The sequence below is a fragment of the Myotis yumanensis genome, unplaced genomic scaffold (assembly GCF_028538775.1).
Source record: "Myotis yumanensis isolate MYYU_CA2020_CCGP unplaced genomic scaffold, mMyoYum1.0.hap1 SCAF_1, whole genome shotgun sequence".
NCBI classification, from domain to species: Eukaryota; Metazoa; Chordata; class Mammalia; order Chiroptera; family Vespertilionidae; genus Myotis; species Myotis yumanensis.
In genome coordinates this window covers 60,331,306-60,350,702 of record NW_027223752.1, presented here as the reverse complement: position 1 = coordinate 60,350,702, position 19,397 = coordinate 60,331,306, and the positions used below count along the sequence as shown (strand labels likewise).

At 36.8% G+C, this 19,397-nt stretch overlaps 1 protein-coding gene across 1 annotated transcript in view; it reads left to right on the top strand.

Moving 5' to 3' along the window:
• UNC13C (unc-13 homolog C) overlaps positions 1-19,397 on the top strand; it is a 525,683-nt gene that overhangs the window by 428,764 nt on the left and 77,522 nt on the right. Inside the window, exons 23-24 of the mRNA XM_070422420.1 lie at positions 7,786-7,863; positions 11,164-11,241. Of these exons, the coding sequence (XP_070278521.1) occupies positions 7,786-7,863; positions 11,164-11,241 (156 nt within the window). The remainder of the gene's footprint in view (positions 1-7,785; positions 7,864-11,163; positions 11,242-19,397) is intronic.

Below are 19,397 nucleotides of genomic sequence, written 5' to 3'. Positions count from 1 at the left end.
ATTACATGAAAAGGGACACAATTTGATCTCAAGTATAATGGGATCTACAGTAAGTCAAGGGTAATGAAAACTAATTAGAGCTGAAATAGCCAGAGGTTTTATGGGAAAATGGGGCTCATTCAACCAAAAAAAGAAGAAGTTATAGAAGTGTTCTAAGCCAAGGAAATAGCAGGAATGGAGGAAGAGGTAAAGCTGAGCTTGCCATGTAAAGAGGAAAAACAACTGTTCTGGGAAAAGCAGTGGGAAGGTTGGGGGAGTAAAGATGGGTCCAGATCTTGAAGAGTCTTTCTTTCCAGGTTCAGAAATTTAGACTTTTGAACAATTTATGAAACACTAAACATTTGGAGACTAGAGGCCCAGTGCACGAAATTCATGCATGGGGGCAGTGGGGGTTCTTCAGCCCAGCCTGCACCCTCTTGCAAAACGGGACCTCTGGGATTAGGCCTAAACCAGCAGTCAGACATCCCTTTTGCAATTCAGGACCACTGGCTCCTAACTACTCACCTGTCTGCCTGCCTGATCGCCCCTAACTGCTTGCCTGCCTGCCTGATCACCCCTAACCGCCTCTGCCTGCCTGCCAGGTTGCCCCTAACTGCTCACCTGCCTGCCTGATCACCCCTAACCACTCGCCTGCCTTACTGATTGCCCCTAACCCCTATGCCAGCCTGCCTACCTGATCACTCCTAACTGCTCACCTGCCTGCCTGATCACCCCTAACTGCCTCTGCCTCAGCCCCCACTGCCTCAGCTTCGTCCTGAAAAATGTCCAGAAGGTCTTTAGGCTGTCCAGTCTAATTAGCATATTATGCTTTTATTGTTATAGATTGTTATAGGTACTTAAGTCGGGTAGTGATATGACTATATATATATAAAAGAGTAATATGCAAATCGACTGGATGGCAGAACGACCAGAACGACCGCTCAACCAGTTGCCATGAGGCACACTGACCACTTCTCGGTCCCTCCCCCTGGCTGGCAGGCTCCGATTAACAGTGAACCGGGGTTGGGTGGCAGTGGGTGGTGGAGCCGGCTGACAGCAGCTGTGGAAGATGACCCTGATCACAAGCCAAGCCTAGGGACCATACCCATGCACGAATTTCATGCACCAGGCCTCTAGTGGAATAATATAGGGGAACAACCTTCCCTCCTCTGTCTTACTGTCCTAAGGATAAATCTGGCCACCTGGGTCCGATGATAGCAGAGGTCTCAGCTGTTCATTCAAATGCTTGCTTATTCATGGCCTCACTTGCACATTTGACTAGCCCCTTTGAGATGTTAGTCATGAATAAGCATAATCTCTGACCTCAGAAAATTTAAAATGAAATGCCAAACCTGTAAACAACTATGACAAAGTCAAATGCTATATAATCAGGGTATCTGAGAGGTTGAAAAGAGCCCAGAATATCTATATGTATATCTCATGTGTTGTATTTTTCTTCTGAGTCTTCTCTAGGTTTACAGATGGCAGCCTTCTTACTGTGTCCTCACGTGGTCTTTTTTCTGTGCATGTGAACCCCTGGCTTTTCTATGTGTGTCCAAATTTTCTCTTCTTATAAAGCAGTGGTTCTCAACCTTCCTAATGCCTCGACCCTTTAATACAGTTCCTCATGTTGTGGTGACCCCCAATTTCATTGTTACAAATTGAACATAATTAAAGCATAGTGATTAATCACAAAAACAATATGTAATTATATATGTTTTTTCTCCAATGGTCTTAGGCGACCCCTGTGAAAGAGTGGTTGGACCCCAAATGGGGTCGCGACCCACAGGTTGAGAACCACTGTAATATAAAGACAACAGTCAGATTGGATTACAGTCCACACTAATGACTTTATTTTAACAGTCACCTCTTTAAAAGGTCCTATCTCCAAATACAGTCACATTATGAGATTTTGGAGATTAGGGTTTCAACATATGAATTTTGAGGGGAAACAATTGAACCCATAAAAGATGCGTATAGTTAACATGCTTTTAGCCACAGACACAAACACAAGGGTATATAGCTTCATTTGTATTATCACAAAAAGTCTAATTTTGAAATTCTTTATGGGTGGAGAATTGAGCCTGATCAGGCTCTTAAAAAACTGTAAACCTGGTTCATTAATAGAGGAATTAAGAAAGGTTTCTTGGGAAACAGTTTATTAATTATGATAGGACAGTTTATGCTGAAGTAACTAGTAAACTAAGAAACTCTAAGATTTGAAACAAAGATTTAGTTCCTGCTCATACAACATCAGATATGGATTGGATAACCCTATAGAGGAGTGTTTATCAAAGATAAACAAATCCAGACTCTAAAGTGGTAAGGACAGATTTTAATCAATAATATATTATTACAATAGAGAAGAGTCCAGAATGAATTTGACTCAATTTTTGATTTATACAGAGGTTACTGGGTATTTTAAAGGGAGAAAGAGGGAGTAGGGGCAAGTGGGGGCTCAGTAGAGTCAGGGTGTTGGTTCATGTAAAACCCATCTGGGTTTGCTCCCTGGTGGTTATCTAATTTAGGTTCCTACCCTCCCACAGAGGTGGGGAGACAAGGACCCAACTTCAGATTTTGGCTGCAACAGTCAATTATTTTGGCAGCCTTGCATTTTTGCAGGCAGGCACTTTAAGAAGCTCTAGTATTTGTTCAAGTCTGTATAGGCCAAGGCTGGGGTATGCAGGAACCTGGCTAGAGTTTGGTCAAAGAAAAGAATCTTTATCACCGCCCAACCCCACCGTTCAGTGATTCAGGGGTTCTAGCCTGAGAGGTCCCAATGAAAACAGAGCATAGGATTCAGAGAGAGCAGGTGCAACTATTATTAGAAAGTTAGATCCCTATTTGTAAGGAGTTTTGAAGAATGGGCAAAGTGGCTGAACTTCTTTAGTAGAAAATGAAAAACCAATGAAAGCTTTCGGGGAGATAAACAGTATTGCATTATTTATCTGCTATGAAATATTTGTAGTTTTTACGACTGTTAATTATGAAGACTAAAAAACCTCCAACTTTTAGAGATGATAGCTAAAAATCATTGGTTGGGATCATTCCTAGAGGGGACTTTCTTGGTAATAGCTGATTTCAATTTCCAAATATATTGAAATTTGCAGTCATTCTGCAAGAGAATTGCTCAAAATATTCTCTGAGTAACTTTTTTCTTTTGGGTGACTGCCAAGAAAAGAATAAAATGGGGCCATCAGGGATACAGCTTTAAAAAGGTATGTCACATGCAATTCTTGGAACTGCAGGACATGCAGTGGAAGCAGGATCATATGAGAATTTAATAACCTCAGAGTTAATATATTTAGTAACATACTATTATAATTGCACATGATATTAGAAAAGTAACTAGAATTCACCCTCAGAATAGTGAGGTAGCAGGTTATGTGAGGTGAGAGAGAGAAAGAAGAAAGCTGAATTGAGACTCGTATGCCCTGGGCTCCAGCCCATCATCCACCTCTTGGTAGCTCTGACCTTTCTCCCACTGTAAGGCTGAACCTAACCATGTTGACACCATTGGGGATATAATCAAATGGACTGGAGAGAAGACAAAGGGGTGAGGGGGTCACGGAGAAGGTTGTATTAGAATTACATTCAGGTAAACACATTCTCCAAAGAAAAAAGAAAATAAATAGACTCCATGTGTCGCTGAGAAAATGTGAGCTTTTATTGGCACAAAAAAATAATTTCAATTAAATAACACATTTTTAATCCATGGGAATTCAATAATACCCAATTATTGTCACAAGGAAATAATGTAAACATTTTCTGGGAAAGTAAAAATTGGCAACTCTCATTGAAAAATAGATTCTATTTTATTGGAATGATTTTTTAAATCATAAAAATAAAAATGTGATGTGATTAATCTATTTAGCTATTTTGCAATAATTCAGGCAACTGGAGTTTATTTTATCAGATGTGATCTTTGTTCTTAACAACCTGATCTTTCTAAGGATTGGGTTCCTTGTATCAAAATATACTGAAATCATATTCTCTTTCTGATGAGACTTATACTGATGTAAACCATCTCTTATAATGAAGACATATTAATGATACATATATTCAGACATTTTAGAAGACTTGACACTCTAAAATGGAACTTAAATGGATATCTTGTTCTTACTAAAGTGTGTATAAGACTGAATAAGAAGCCAAACCAATGCTTTAAATTTCATAGCAGGTACATCCAGAAGCTGTGATAAGTGGTAAAATGACATACAGGTACTGAATGTTCCTATGGCAATACTGCTGCTCTTGACAAGTATGGGTAATTTAATGGTTAGAGAGACAGAGAGAGAGAGAGAGAGAGAGAGAGAGAGAGAGAGAGAGAGAAAGAGATGAAATAATATATTCAGTACTACTTAAAAACAAATCAACTATTAGTTGACTCATTGATCTAAGTCTGGCTGGCTGCCAGGGGCTGGAGATGCTATGGTGAATGATGCACACATATTCCTTATTCTTTGAGAACCTAATTCTAATATATATATATATATATATATTAGAATATATATATATATATATATATATATATATATATATGCTGATATATATATATATATATATATATATATATATATATATATGCTGATAATTCATTGAGTTCCACTATGTACTGATCACTTTACCTATTCTGTTTCCCTTATTCTTTACAACAACCGCATGGGATAGATAATGTTATTTTACCTATTTTTTTAAATGACAAAAACCCAGAAATTTTAAATAACACAAACAAGGCACCCATCTATAAACACATACGAAATGTTTTTAACCACTAAGTTATTATACTTTCGCATTCTGTGTCATCAAAAATTGGTAAGTCAAAGAGCATATTCTCATCATTTCTTTTTACCCTTTGGGTTAAACCTAGGAATCTATGCGGGGGTGGGGGGGGGCGGTTATCTTTGTTGGATGCATTAAACTATACTTTTATTAGGTCCTGAAGTGACATTTCTAATGCCACTTAACAGATACCACACAGTCTTCCTGTCTTCCCTGTGTTGCTCTGATACTGTGATGTTCCATGCCTAAAATGTGACTGCAGGAATGGATTTTGGACCAGAGCTTTTATCTTACAGATTATAAGAGTAAATCTCTCGATGAAGCTACCGGTAGTGTTGACAGGCTATTTAGCCTATTCCTACTAGTGTGGCATTAGCTTAGGAGACCATAAATAACTTTGAGAAATTGATGGCCATCCCACTCAATAATACCAGAGGCTACATGTCAGATCACAGTGTATTGAAGCGTGGATATTTGAATCACTCTTTCTGATCCATTAAATACAGCAGAAGCCCTGTCTTCACTGCCACAATCCTATTAGGATTTCATCTTATTGAATCTGGAGCTCTTTGAATGGCAGTTCCTTTGCTGCATCCATAAAAGAACTGTCTCCAACTCATGACTCTCTCTTCATTTATACTGTTTTATTATAGAACATGATGCAAACAGCCCCTGCTAGCCTATCTGTCCCCTCGATATATATTCTGTCACCACTTCTGAACCCCAGTAGCCCCCCAAAGATAAAATAATGACCTAAGTTGACACACTCAGAAGTCCTACCTTCCATGCTTTACTAGGTGCCCCTTCCATCATCTCTTCTCTCTGAAGAGTTGCCTCTGCCCTGCTGTGATTAGTAAGCACAATGGTTCCTAAACTTCAGCTTGCAGCAGTATCACCTGCCGATTTTTAAAACATAAATTGCTGAGACCAAACCCCAGAATTGCTGACTCTATAATCTGAGATAAAATCAGAGAATTTGCATTTCCAAACAAGTTTCTGTTGCTGCTGGAGACGTCTTAGGTAGATGTGTCTTAAGTAACTACTTACTAGTATTAACTAAAGAAGTAATATAGTGATTTACTTTGTTGAATAAATTGGAGTGAAATCGAAGTTGCTCCTAAGATGTATTTATACATTTTCATTCAGGTGCTTTGTATGTTAGTAAAGAAATGGGTGTTATTACAGCCAGTGCACCCACAACTCTATGGGCACATCCTACATGGCTGAGCACTTTTCCTTACAACCCATGCTGACTTGCTAACTGGCATTTGTAGGCAAGTGGGTGTGAGATTCTAGGTTCACTTGTGTCCCAGCAAAAATTCAAAGGATTAAGGTTTTCCTATGAAGTAAAGTCAAGTGTTAGACCCTGGGGTAAACCTTGAAGATGATCAGAAATGGATTCTGGGTTCCATGCCCAAACTTTATCTTGAACAAGTGATAATGTTTGTGTTGCAACAAGTTCCTAAAATCACGCTTATGTTTGTTTTTGCAATTTAGAGAAATGATTCTTACAGTTTGCATTGTCATTAGAACCTATAAATTGAGAGTAGTGTCCATATGTATGAGTGAATTAGTACTCTGTAGGTAAGTCCTCAAGTTTCAGCATTATATCTAAAGCAAAATTTGAACAGCTGCACTTGCAAGATACTGCAGTCTGATCAGCCATCTGTTTCCCTAGATTTATTGGTCTGCTGCTTGATAAGATTTTATATTTTCCATTGCTGATTTTCTATTTAAATGGACACGTATTATCATTTTAGTTTGTACTTCCACAGAATATTGATTTTCTTTCTTCATGTTGTCCCTAATTTCAGGTTTTCATTGTGATCTTAAAAGTCTATAAAACAAGTACATAGTCACAGTTGGTGAATTCAATTTAGTAGATTAAACATGTCTCCTTTAGTTTAACTCCTTAGAGTGTTTCCCTGAGCTGATTTTAAGCCATAAAGAAAATTAAGATGAATATATTATACAAAAAGAAAATAAGAGCTTTTGTGTCCTTGTTTTTTTCTATTAAGAGAAATGGCATATATCTACTGTTATTATTGTTTCCTCTCTTCTAAGAAAATCATATCCATATTTGACGTATGATTGCTCAAGCTGTCTAAGTAAAAGCAGTAGGATGCAGTCATCAATACATTTTTAAGTACTTGAAATAAAATGTAACAAAGTTTGTTTTCCCTGTTTTGCATAATTATGGAAGCAGAGGGCATCTATAGGCTAAGAAATAGTGATTAGATGGATAAGGACAGTGTGAAATTAGGTGAAAAGAACAGAAAGAGGGGAAAGATTAGGCAGTATTTTTAGCAAATAATGCATCAATAAATAACTTAACAAATTAAGGTAAGTGTATAGAGATTTTGTGATACAACAGAAGCAGAAGTTTTGTGTTTTAAGAAGTGGTCTTTGATATAATCAGTAAGCTTCTTTATCATAGAAAATTATTGAAAATATTTATTGCTAAGTGACATGTATTAGAATATTCTGACCCCACTTAGAACGGGGTATTTAGGAACAATGGAGAAAGTTGAGAAAATGACAAAGAATTTTGGCATAGTGTATGTGTGCAAGGTTGGTAACTAGAAACCAAAAGAGATGGTTCAAAGCATAAGGTGTCAATTATTCAGAAAAAAGAGAGAGCATTGTGGGTCATTAGTTAATAAGTATTCAACCATGGAGAAGGTTGCCACAAAAATAGTTGGTATATCTTCAGAATATTTACTAAAGTTAGAGATACAGAACCTTGTACATATTGCATGTTATATTCAAATGGGATGAATCCACATGGAATATCTTCCAAATATACTCATAAGTATAATAAATTTTTAAACAGTTTAGTTGAGTGAGTTCCTCTTTTCTTTTTTTTTCTCTTTTTGGTGAGAGTATAAATTTAGTCATTGCTTAATGAAAGTTGAAAAAGACATGGAAAGTTTGCCGGATGAGCATTAACCCCTACAGTATGTATATAAAACTATGTACTTACCTGCATACATTTGACAGTATTTTTGTTGTTGTTTTTCCTAGACTATCAATAAAGTACTGCTTCAGTATGCTGCAATTGTATCAAGTGATTTTAGTTCCTACTGTGACAAGGAAAATGTGGTAAGTAAAACTGTCTTTCAAGTATTCTTCCGTTGAGATCCTCTTCTTCCAGCTAGTAAAAAAGCAAGAGGCATTGTTTTCTTTCTGTTTTCATACAGGATGACAGTTGAGAGGTATTTCAAGATGTTGTTTGAATACTTCCCTAGTAGTCATGAGCTGGATAGAACACAGAACTCAGAGGAAGGTTGAGAGCATCTCAATGCCAGGCAACCTGTGGTTCCAAGATGATAACGAACAAGACAATTCATTGAAAACCCACATTATTGTCAAGCATTGGAACTGAGAACTAGGGAGTTAAAAAGTTGTTTAGTGTTGACACCAAGTAGTTTAGTTTAGTTTTGTACCAGTACTAAAATGAGTAAACGTTCCATGTCCTTTTCAACTAAAATTTATTCTTTCGGTTTTCAAATAAATTGAGAAGGATTGTTAATTTAAGGAATGATGCTGATTTCCACTCTAAATTATTAATTTAGCTTTTCATTTGGGGGATGATTGAGAATGTTTATAAAAACTGAGCCAATATTGCGAGTTAATAAAAGGCATAGAGAGAAGCAAGATAAACTAAAGTGATTTAGAATATAATGTGTTTTTTATGGTGGAAGATGAAATCTTTCTTATTCACTATATGTACATAGTCTTAGAAGAAATATTGTTGGTAACAATATAGAATTTTTTAGAAAGCACCAAAAATAGTATTTAAAAATCAGTGCAATTGTTTTAAAGAGGAAAACCATCCCCACCCCCTCAAAAAAAATCAGTATTACCAGACAAGTCTAAAGTCGCTAGTCTTCTCCCTGAAAACGCATTGACCTCTTGCTGACAGCTCATTAAGGTAGGTCAGTTCTAATTGTTTTTGAAGGTCCCAGCGATTCTTCTTTCTTTTTAATTAATATGCTGCCTAGGAATTTTATTAAAACTCTGATATCTCAGCAGATATCTTTAATTGCCATTGGTTATAAATACTCTAAGGGGCAAGAAAGATCATTTATTTATTGAAAACACATATTTTTAATTAAAGGCTTATACATTTGAAAAGTAACCTACTGAAAATCAAAACAGCACCAGAAAATTTCAGAAAAGATTCTGATTTTATTAGGATAGCCAAATTGAAGATTTTGAAAGGTATCTCTGAATTACCAAGGCTAATTCCTGTCACTCAGAAAGGAACATAACTTTCTAACCATCCCTGCAGACTTCCACTTCATATGTTAATGTTTCAGAGTATATTTTAGAAACTGAGAAAGAAATCATAAATCAGTGTTTACTGTATTATTTTTGGTTTTTTTCCTGTATATTTTATAATTTTCAAAATCAAATTTTTCTAAAGAAGCAAAAACAGCCTTGCAAATATTACATGCTAGGAACTTAACTTTTTCTTTTCTTCAATGCTTTCCCCCCTAATTACTGATATCTTGCTTCTCATTAAGAACCATGGTCTTACTTTGATCTTAGTTTTCTCGCTGGTGGGATTGCCCAAATCCCAGCCAAACTTCCCCCTCTGCAATGAAAATTAAAATCTCAATAACCTTATTCCCTATTGGGGAAAGAGTGGATTAGCTCAGTTTGTTGGCTTTGGGTCAGATGCTGAGTTCCTGAACATGTGACCATGCACGCCTGGGAAAGGACTAAGCCTGACCAAGTGGCTCTCAATTATGTCAGGAGATCAGGCTCACTTGTGGTATATGTGGCTCAGCTTACTGAACAGCATCTACAGGAGATAAATAGATATCAGTGTTTAAACAATAAAATATTTATGTGACTGTAATCAAGGGAACAGAAAGGCAGTTTAAAATTGTTTTCATAAATCGAAGTTAGGATGTGGTCACTTGAGGAGTAAAGTGGAAAGTTTTCAAAGGTCAGTAATGCGGTTAAAGCAGAAATAAAATCTTTCCACCGATGAGAGCTGATGCCTTCCTGATGTCCTATGAGTCCTTCCTTTGCACGCCTCTCTCTGATTCATTATTGGCTTATTTCCCAGCAACTTGGAAGATACATCCATTCTCCTTTCTTTCCTGTTTTTCTTTCCCTTGATGTAGTGGCTCTTTGGGATCAGTATTCAGCAAATAGTAAATTACTCTAGAATTTGCCCTAACCGGTTTAGCTCAGTGGATAGAGCGTTGGCCTGCGGACTCAAGGGTCCCAGTTCGATTCTGGTCAAGGGCATGTACCTTGGTTGCAGGCACATACCCAGTAGGAGTGTGCAGGAGGCAGCTGATCAATGTTTCTCTCTCATCGATGTTTCTAACTCCCTTTCTCTCTGTAAAAAATCAATAAAATATATTAAAAAATTACTCTAGAACTGTTCCTGAATTCTCTTTACTAATTATAAATTAACTCTTACTATTCAAAGGTTACATCTAGTCCTGTCACAAAGCTTTGAATTTTTATTGTTATATTTCTGCCTTCTTGGAAAAACAAAAACAAGAAAAGAAACATGTTGTAAACAAGTGTATACTTAAGGATCTGTGCAATACTCTGGGAGGGAAAAAAGCTAAAAGGCACAGCAACACATACAGTGGATTTAAGACCAGCTCATGAGAGAGTGAAAAGCAACTCAAATGTATAGTAAAGTAAAACAAATGTCAAGTAAGTGGCCGAAGGATACAATGTAGGAAAGAGAAGGCTTAAACCTGAATGATGGGTTTGACTCAAGTAGGCAGAGACTAAGGGAAGAGGTCACATACTCAGCAAAGTCACAGCAAATGGAAAGCACAGGTATTTTGGAGGGAATAAGTTGCAGAGAGTTGGAGATAATCGGAATGCAGTAGACAGAGATGAGAAGGAATCACTCTTCGGAGCCAGATAATGAAGGGCCGTGAATACCAACATGTGGAGTTTGTAGCCTAAGAGAATCCACTTAAGGTTTTCTTGTTTTGTTTGTTGTTGTTCTTTTGGTTTTTAAATTTCAGATAGTGTTTCGGTTTTTAAAAGAGAGAAATAATGAAATTTTAAACTAATCTGTTTTCCTTGTAATAAATCTTTAAAAAACAGAGTTTGGTTAATTTCTAAGTATAAAATACCAAGATGTTAAGAATTAAAAAGAAACTTCAGTAGTGATTTTTCAATGCTTTATTGTCTGAGTATATTGTTAAGTTTCATTCTTCAAAGTTGTTGTTATATATTCTCCTTCCATTTAACTGTTAAAAAGCATAATCTTAAAGTACGGAATTATTACATTTGCCAAATACAATAGGGCTTCAGTGATAGGTTGTATACTCTTACATTTAAGGCAAACTCATCCCATAATTTAGCGTATAAAGGATTCTCACACTATTTGTTTTGTGTTTGCTTTACTTAAAGCCCTGTATACTGATGAACAATATTCAGCAATTACGGGTCCAGTTGGAAAAAATGTTTGAATCCATGGGAGGAAAAGAGGTGGGTATGTTTTTATGCTTACATTTGCCAAATACCTACTTAGAGATCATTAGCAGCATATCTGTTATTTAAAGGTTCATAATCAAGTTTTACATGGTTTAGCTAAAAAACGGGAAAGGATAATAATACAAAACCCAATTAATAGCTGATCTTATTATTATGTCCACAACAGAATACTTTAGTAAATATATTAGCAGTGTGAATGGGATGAGGAAGATGGTCAATAGCTTTTTACAGTGTATATATATATTTGGTCATATATATGTATACACAATTAAGAAGATATGCTAATGATCTTTAAAGTTTACAAAGTGCAGATTTTTTTTGCCGTATTGTGCAATTCCAAGTTGATATCGGTGTTCATTCTGAAATGTGTTTTGTGGTGCTGGTGGTTTTGAGGTATTGGTGGTTTATTCATGTCGAAAAATATCTGTGAAAAACGTCTTGTGTGCTGTGTCTGTAATGTGTCGTGTCTTTGTCCAACATCTTTGACTCGCAACCCCATGAGCAGAAGAAGGAAGGAGAAAGATTCTCTTATGAGGTTTGTGATAGTAAGCATCGTATCCTTTACCTGCCTGATTCCCCCACTAGACCTAAAGCTCAGCGCGCTTCCTTCTTATTCTCATTTGCTTGTCTGGATCAGACAAGTGCTCGCTCTGTACCTGCCTCTTCCTGCTGCCGCAGTTCCTTTCACAAACCAACAGGAGCGCCTGGGGAATGAGGACCGAGACGGTGCCAAGAGGGCAGGCAGGCAGCTGGCATTCTCCCCCCACCTCCCTCCAGAAAAATATCCCAAGGGTAGCTAGAGCGGGGAATATTTCTGGTCAAGATTTTATTTACATTGTTCCTTATGTATATTTCATACACTTGCCAGAGTAAGTGTATGAGATATACATAAAAGTGGGTTGATTTCAAAGCAAAAGATCCCTTTTATGTCTAAATTTATAGGCCCCAAATGCTGCTTTAAGGATTGGGCCTCTTCCCATGTGAGGTTGACTCCAAGGACACCTTTCTACATCCTCCCCCACCCCACTGAATGTCCTTTTGTCCTCCGTGAGCCTGTCTTTTGAATAATGAACTTGCTATTTAGCATCCTACAGACAAGAAGCACTGGGATACATCTGTGAAGGTGCAATAGTTCAAAGATGAACTTGGATGCACTGTGCTTCCTGCCCCTGCAGACTGGGTCTAATTTGTATAAAATAAAAATCTCTTCCCCAAAGCATGTCATTTATGGGTTTTGCACGGTTTGAGAGCATCAATCTCATTGTTAGAATTCTTTCACTGAGCTAGGAGAGCACAAGCAAATACAAAGTGAAGATTCCCTTTGTATTTTTAGCTATGTGTTATATTCAGACTTTAAGTTCACTTGCTGTTTTGAAAAGCAGTGAAGAAATTACTGATTTCTTATGGGAAATTCTACCTCCTTTTAGTGGCTGTGAAAGACCACAAATCATTTATGGATGAAGTTATACAAAATGTCCTATTTCCAGAAATCTCTCCCAATCCTACTACTATTTTATTGCTCTTTGTGGCTGAACTCTAATGCGAGCGATATATTGCTAAGCTGCATATTAATCAGATGAATCATATATATACTTAAATAAACTGTGTGGGCCAAACCACTTGCTAACCAGAAAAGTTGTGGGGTGGCTTCTTCACTAATCAAAAATGGATTCCTTATTTCAGATAAAATCTCCAGCTTGAACTGTGCAGGTTTCACATTAGAAATTTAGTTGCAAACTTATGGCTACATCACAGGACTCTTCTTTATTAGAGAAGATAATGAAACTGGAAATACTGAGCTTGGGGCCTTCTCCCTTCATAACATTCGCAATGTCGATTGCTGAATTCCTTATACATAATTTAAAGGGAAAAGTCAATTAAGTAAATGAGTGTCTAGCTTCTAACAATATAATCTGTTAGAGGCACAGCATGGACCCTAGCTCCTTTCTTTCCAACATTTAAATATTTTTTTCTTCGTCCTCTCCTTTTCTTTGCCCCCTTCTATTCTCCCATCTCCCTTTCTGCACAAAGTTTCTTTGCTCTCATTCTTTTCCATTTTTATATCTTGTAATTTGCTGCTAAGAAAAAGCTTTAGGCAGAACCAATCAGTATTGCACATGGGTTGATAAAATATGAGAGGAAGCAAGACCTGAACCCAAGTCTAAGTGTAACATGCAGCCTCCCAGACAGAAATAAGCTTTATTATTAATACGGAATTATGTTAAGATTGCTCATTGCTACACTTAGCCTCCCCTGGGCACCAGAATCTCAAAATAACGGGCAGAGACCTTCCAATGCAGTTATCTGTAAACAGCAGTGTCTTAACTCGGGGCTTTTACAAAGATGAAAAGGATTTTATTAAGAATGACAGAATTCACCCTTTCATATGAAAAATATATGTAGCACTTAAAGCAGGCTTATTCAAGCCTTGAAAGGCCCACTAGTGCCAATTTCCAGTTTTTCCTCACAGTGGAACTGCTTATAAAATCTTGACTGGCATTGCTAAGGGAAACTTTCCAACCCAGATCCTATCCTTCTTTACGGAGTTTCTTCTTATTTTCATCCTCTACCATCTGTGCTAGGATGTGCACTTCTTGCCACAAAAATCTAATTAGCAAATGATTGCTTGTGCACTTGCTCAAAATAGCTTTCGATGCCATGTGTTAATGAGTTGGCTTCTAACCACAGTGTCGCTTGCCTCTCCTACTGTCTGTGTAGTGCTGGCCGCTTGCAGGCCTGTCTGCGTGATGCTGCAGCTCTCAGCCGCTTTAACCCAACCAGGGTGGGGCAGCTGTTCTTTCTTTGCAGGGTGAGCATTTTCCTTCTGCAAACCGGAAGAATGCCTGACACCTTCTTTGGGGCGGAAATGGTTACTCTCTGTACAGAGCGCAAGAGGAAAACGTTGCCTAACACGAGGACAATTTGGGGCTGCTGCTATTGACAGTGGCTCCCAAAGCAGTCGCATGAGCAGTCACTGTTAACATCTGCCTGAACAGTATCCTGTGCCCCATGGTGGCACATTCTTTTCCAATTTAGAAAAAAATATCTAAAGCAAAAAGCAAACCATGAAATTCCTTCTCCTATAAAGTGAATTTCCAACATGCTTCCCTGCGTACAATTTAAGAGCATGTTTTGGCATAACCACTTTCTGATGACTATGGAAACGTTGTGGGGTTTTTTAATGTCACACAAACTCTGGAGCAAAAGTAACCTTGAGGAATGATGCCCAGAGTCTTCTCCTTAAAAAGCACCTCAGGTGATTTTTTTAATGTGCGTATAGTTTGGGGAATCCTTATACTGAAACAAATAAAATGGCCAACCCATCATATGGGGTGACTTAAGGTAGAATTTTCATTTTTTTATATCATGATCTCTAAACTATATTACCTGTCCCTTTCTCACACAATAACAATAAAGTGATTATCAGGATGCCAGGTAATATTTTTCATTCATTGTGAATGATCGTGTTATTATCCTACAGAAGCACTAATAGCTCAAAAGCAAAACAGATATATTTTGGTTATGTTATTTTAATAGCTTTATTATTTCATGAGTATAACTTCAGTACGTATCAATTGCAAGTAAATACCTAGTCTGTATTCATTTTTTCATAAATGCATAATGGTATGGACAGGACCATTTAGTTGTACTTTCTTCATCTGCAATATAATTTGTACAAGTACATGAAAAATAAAATCATAAAATCTAAAATTTAATTTCAGGAAGTCATAATAGTCATTATGAAACTCTACAGAACTTATTGATTTAGAAGAATTATAACTGTATTGTGTAAGCAGAAGGCACTTCACTCCTTCACAAACCTGTGCTGGTGCAATCTTCTTGAATGGTAGAATCCATAATTATCACCAGGCCTATTAACCTATTACCAGCACTTCAGATTCTAGAAGTTAGCCATTATTAAGACATTTAGAGGAAATAGGGGGTTTGTTTGCTTACCTAAATTCTCTCATTCTGCTAAACACAGAGGAAACCAATTAGGTACAACAATGTTATTTTTATTAATGTGTTTCAAAAAATTTGAATTTTTTTACTCATCTCATTGTGGTAATCTTTCCTGAACAGGGCCAAGGAATCTGGAACATAACTCCATCTACCTTAAAATGTATATATTTTATTGAGCAAATTAATACTTGTTTTGTTTCAGAGATGAATATCTATATTAATTTTCATTTTTATTTCTTTTTTAAATATGTTTTTATTGACTTTAGAGAGAGAGAGAGGGAGCGAGAGATAGAAACATCAATGAGAGAAACATCAATCAGCTGCCTCTTTCATGCCCCCTACTGGGGATCAAGCCTGCAAACCATGTGCACTGACCGGGAATCAAATCAGTGACCTTTGGTGCATGGGACAACATTCAATCCACTGAGCAACACAGGCCTGGGCTTACCCTTCATTTTCAATGATGACTTTAATGTATCAATTAGAAATTGCATCTGAGTGCCAAAGCATATACATGTAGCTGATTAAAAGCCCTTGTAAAATATTTTAGCCATATGGACTCTTCGGCTACGTAGACCAGAGAGGACAGAAATTATCTTCTGTCATATTTTACTTAGCACTATCCTCTCAACCTTATCCTTGCTGGGCAATAGGGGATTGAAGATCACTGCTTTATAGGAAACACTATTCCATGCCAGTAGTTCTTGAACTTCAGCATATATCAGAACTACCTGAAGAGCTTATGAAAACATTGCAGAATTCCATCCTCCGAGCATTTGATTCAATTGGTCTGGAGTGGGGCCTGATGATTTGCACTCAATAAATTTCCATGATGTTGATGGTACTGGTCAGAAGACCACATTTTGAAAATTACTGCTCTTTGCTTTTAGAGTAGCAATCAGGTATTTAGGAAATGGCTCAGAATACCTTTGTCATATCCTAACTGACCTTCTTAATGTATTTTGAATCTTGAAAACATGGGATTCAATTGTTTGAATGCACCTTAAGTCAGTGTGCAATAGTGCAGGAAAATATTTGGATTGAAGAATATAATACTCTCAAAATATAGGTAGCCAATTTGTAGTCATAAACAAATATCCAGCATATTTTTAAGCATCTGGGACTTAGCTTACATTTTATATTTAATCTTATTAAAAGAGGTGGTGTAGTCAAAGAGGCTAAATGTTCTGTCTAAATGAAGTCTCACCTTTACTCCTTAACATAGAGATATAATTGATATGTAAGGAGAATCAATCTGCTTTTTTATCTCTTTTATAACAATTACAAAATAAAATTAGCAAATATTTCTTAGATGTCACTACATGATACAATAGACAATTTTAACTAGTTGTATTATGTCTTCCTTTTAATTCTAAAATGTCTCCTAAGGCAATTTCCAAAGTTCTTCCTAAGTAATTGAAGGGTCTATTGTTACCTACTTTTATCTATAGAGGGGTAAGTGTCAAGATAAAAAATAAAAAGAACTCAAACCAAATGCATTGTGCCTCAAGAAGCTTACAAATAATAAGACCTTGTAAAATAACAGTTAGAGCCAATATTCCTTTTAGTATCCACTGAAAGAGTTATTTAAAAGCCAACTCCCTGTTCTGCCTGGACCTCTTTAAGCATCACTTCCCTTGGAGTTGATCACTTCATGAAAAACAGAGGTTAGAGCACACTGAATATGAAGACAGAATGTATTAGTTCATTCAATACACACTTATTTCCTGAGCACCTATTATGAACTATAAGTTTTACTAGACACCAGAGATACAATAATTACTAAGATATAGACCTCACCCTCAAAGAACTTGAAGTTTATTAATGGGGAGTCAGAACAATTAAAAAGGTAAGGTTTATTGGTGAAGGACCCCCCCAACACTTTCTAAACTTGAAAATATACTTCAAATGAAAGTTGTAGTTGTTATATGGTATATTCTAACAAAAGAATACACTTTAAACCCTTAGCCTATTATTATGTAAATAAGGCTCAAAGGTGAGATGTCCTTTGGCTGAATGACAGTTATTTTTAGTTTCATGGCAGCTGATAACAAGAACTAAATATTTTCATTGCTGGCCTTTTATTTTAGCAGTATGCAGATATTGCCTGGTTAATTTCTCCTAACCATCTCCTCAATTGGTTAACAAATAGGGCTTACCATCTCAAGGCATTTGGTTGATTTGAAGCACAGAGACAGTTGGATTCACTGCATATTCTCTTTAATTAGAATGAGAGACAGCTAGTGATGTTTTTCAATGTTTTGAAAGCAAGAAGTTAGAAGCATGAATTTATAGAAATACCTCTACTATAACACTTCATTGAATTATGAATGGCATAAGGAAAATGCCATAGTCTAACTCTACAAATGATCTTGTACATTCTTTGGGAGGGTATCTCCTCAGAGGACTACAAAAAGAAACAAAAAACACACAGGGTAACTTTGGTAGATCTGGGGCATGTTTGTTCGTAGTAGAGAAGAACATATAGTCTTTATTTCTGACTAGAGGCCCAGTGCATAAAATTCGTGCACTTGAGGGGTCCCTTGGTCCGGCCTGCACCCTCTCACAGTCTGGGAGCCCTTGGGAGATGTCCAACTAATGGCTTAGGCCTGCCAATCAGACATCCTTAGCACTACCGCAGAAGCGGGAGAGGCTCCCACCACCACTGCTCTACTCGCCAGCCGTCAGCCCGGCTTTTGGCTGAGCAGTGCTCCCCCTGTGGGAGCGCACTGACCATGAGGAGACAGCTCTTGCATTGAGTGTCTGCCCCCTGGTGGTCAGTGTGCATCATAGCTACCGGTCGTTCCGCCATCCGGTCGATTTGCATATTAGCCTTTTATTATATAGGATAATGTACCGTGTGATCCATGCTGAACACTGTAGATCTACAAAGTGATTTAAGGCATTCCAAAGAAAGTAACTTCGTACTGGAATCACCAGGGATTCTTTACTACTTTCTCAATAATATATTTTAATTTGAGCCAGGTATTTTTAGGATAAGTAAATTTTTGGTCAAATAGAAGGTTTGGAAAGAAGTAATCTTTTCAAAACAAAAGAAATAACAAAGCTAAGATCAGTTTATAAGAAATTGCTTGAAGTAATTCTCTGATTGAAAGCTACTAGGAGAATCAGCAGGTACTATGATCAGATTTGGGCTTTATCATAAAAACTTCAGGAACAGTTAAGAAGACGAAATAGAAGAGGGAAAGCAAGGATTAGAACACAATTCAGAGATGATTACTAGTACAATATAATCTGAATGAGAAAAATTTTGCAGTAGGAAAAAAAGAGGGTAAGAAAGATGGAGAAAATACTTCAGAGATACTATCAATTGTATTGGGTATCTAAGTGAATGTGAAAGGAAGAGAAAGGAGTCAAAAATGACTTTCACAATTCTGCCTTAAACAATCGTATGCTATCAATCAAATTAAAGACAATAATAAGAGATAAAAGTTAAAGATGGACAGGTTAGAAAATGACTCTTACATATGTTGAGCTTGAGGTCATCAAAGTAGAAAAGGCTAGTAGATACAGGGGAATATAGACATGATATGGCAGGCAGGTATCCTGTTAAAGCTACTAGTATAAGATAATAGACTTGGGGATCATTAGCATAGAGGTGATAATTGATGCCATAGGGAAGAGTATGATTTTTCAAGAAGAGAAACTATAGTGATAAAAGGACTGTGAATGGAAAATTGAAGGACATTAGTATTTAAGGAAAAATAGAGAGAAGTCAATAAAAGAGATAGACAAATCATGGACAGAAAAATCAAAGTGGTAGAAGAAGATAGTCTCTAGAGAAGCAAGAAAATAAAGAGCTTGAGAAACAACAGTCTGAATGCAGGCTGGATAGGATAGTCATTGGACTTAGTAACTAAGAGATTGTTGGTGACCTATATGTGAACATTTCAGTGGAGTATCTAGAACAGAAGCCACACCACAGAGATTTAATGCATATTTAAAATTAGGATGTGAAATTTACACTTACGTTGTGAGCAATTCAAAGAGTAGAAAAGATATTAGCAAGATGTCAATGGGAAGATAGTTCCAAATAAGTTGTTTTTTCCCCTTTTATTATTCTACTTTTTATTTTAACATAAATGTTATTTGAGCACATTTATAAAATAGGGTACTAAAAATAATGATGGAGAGATGGAAAATAGAAAAAGGGATATTTGATGAAA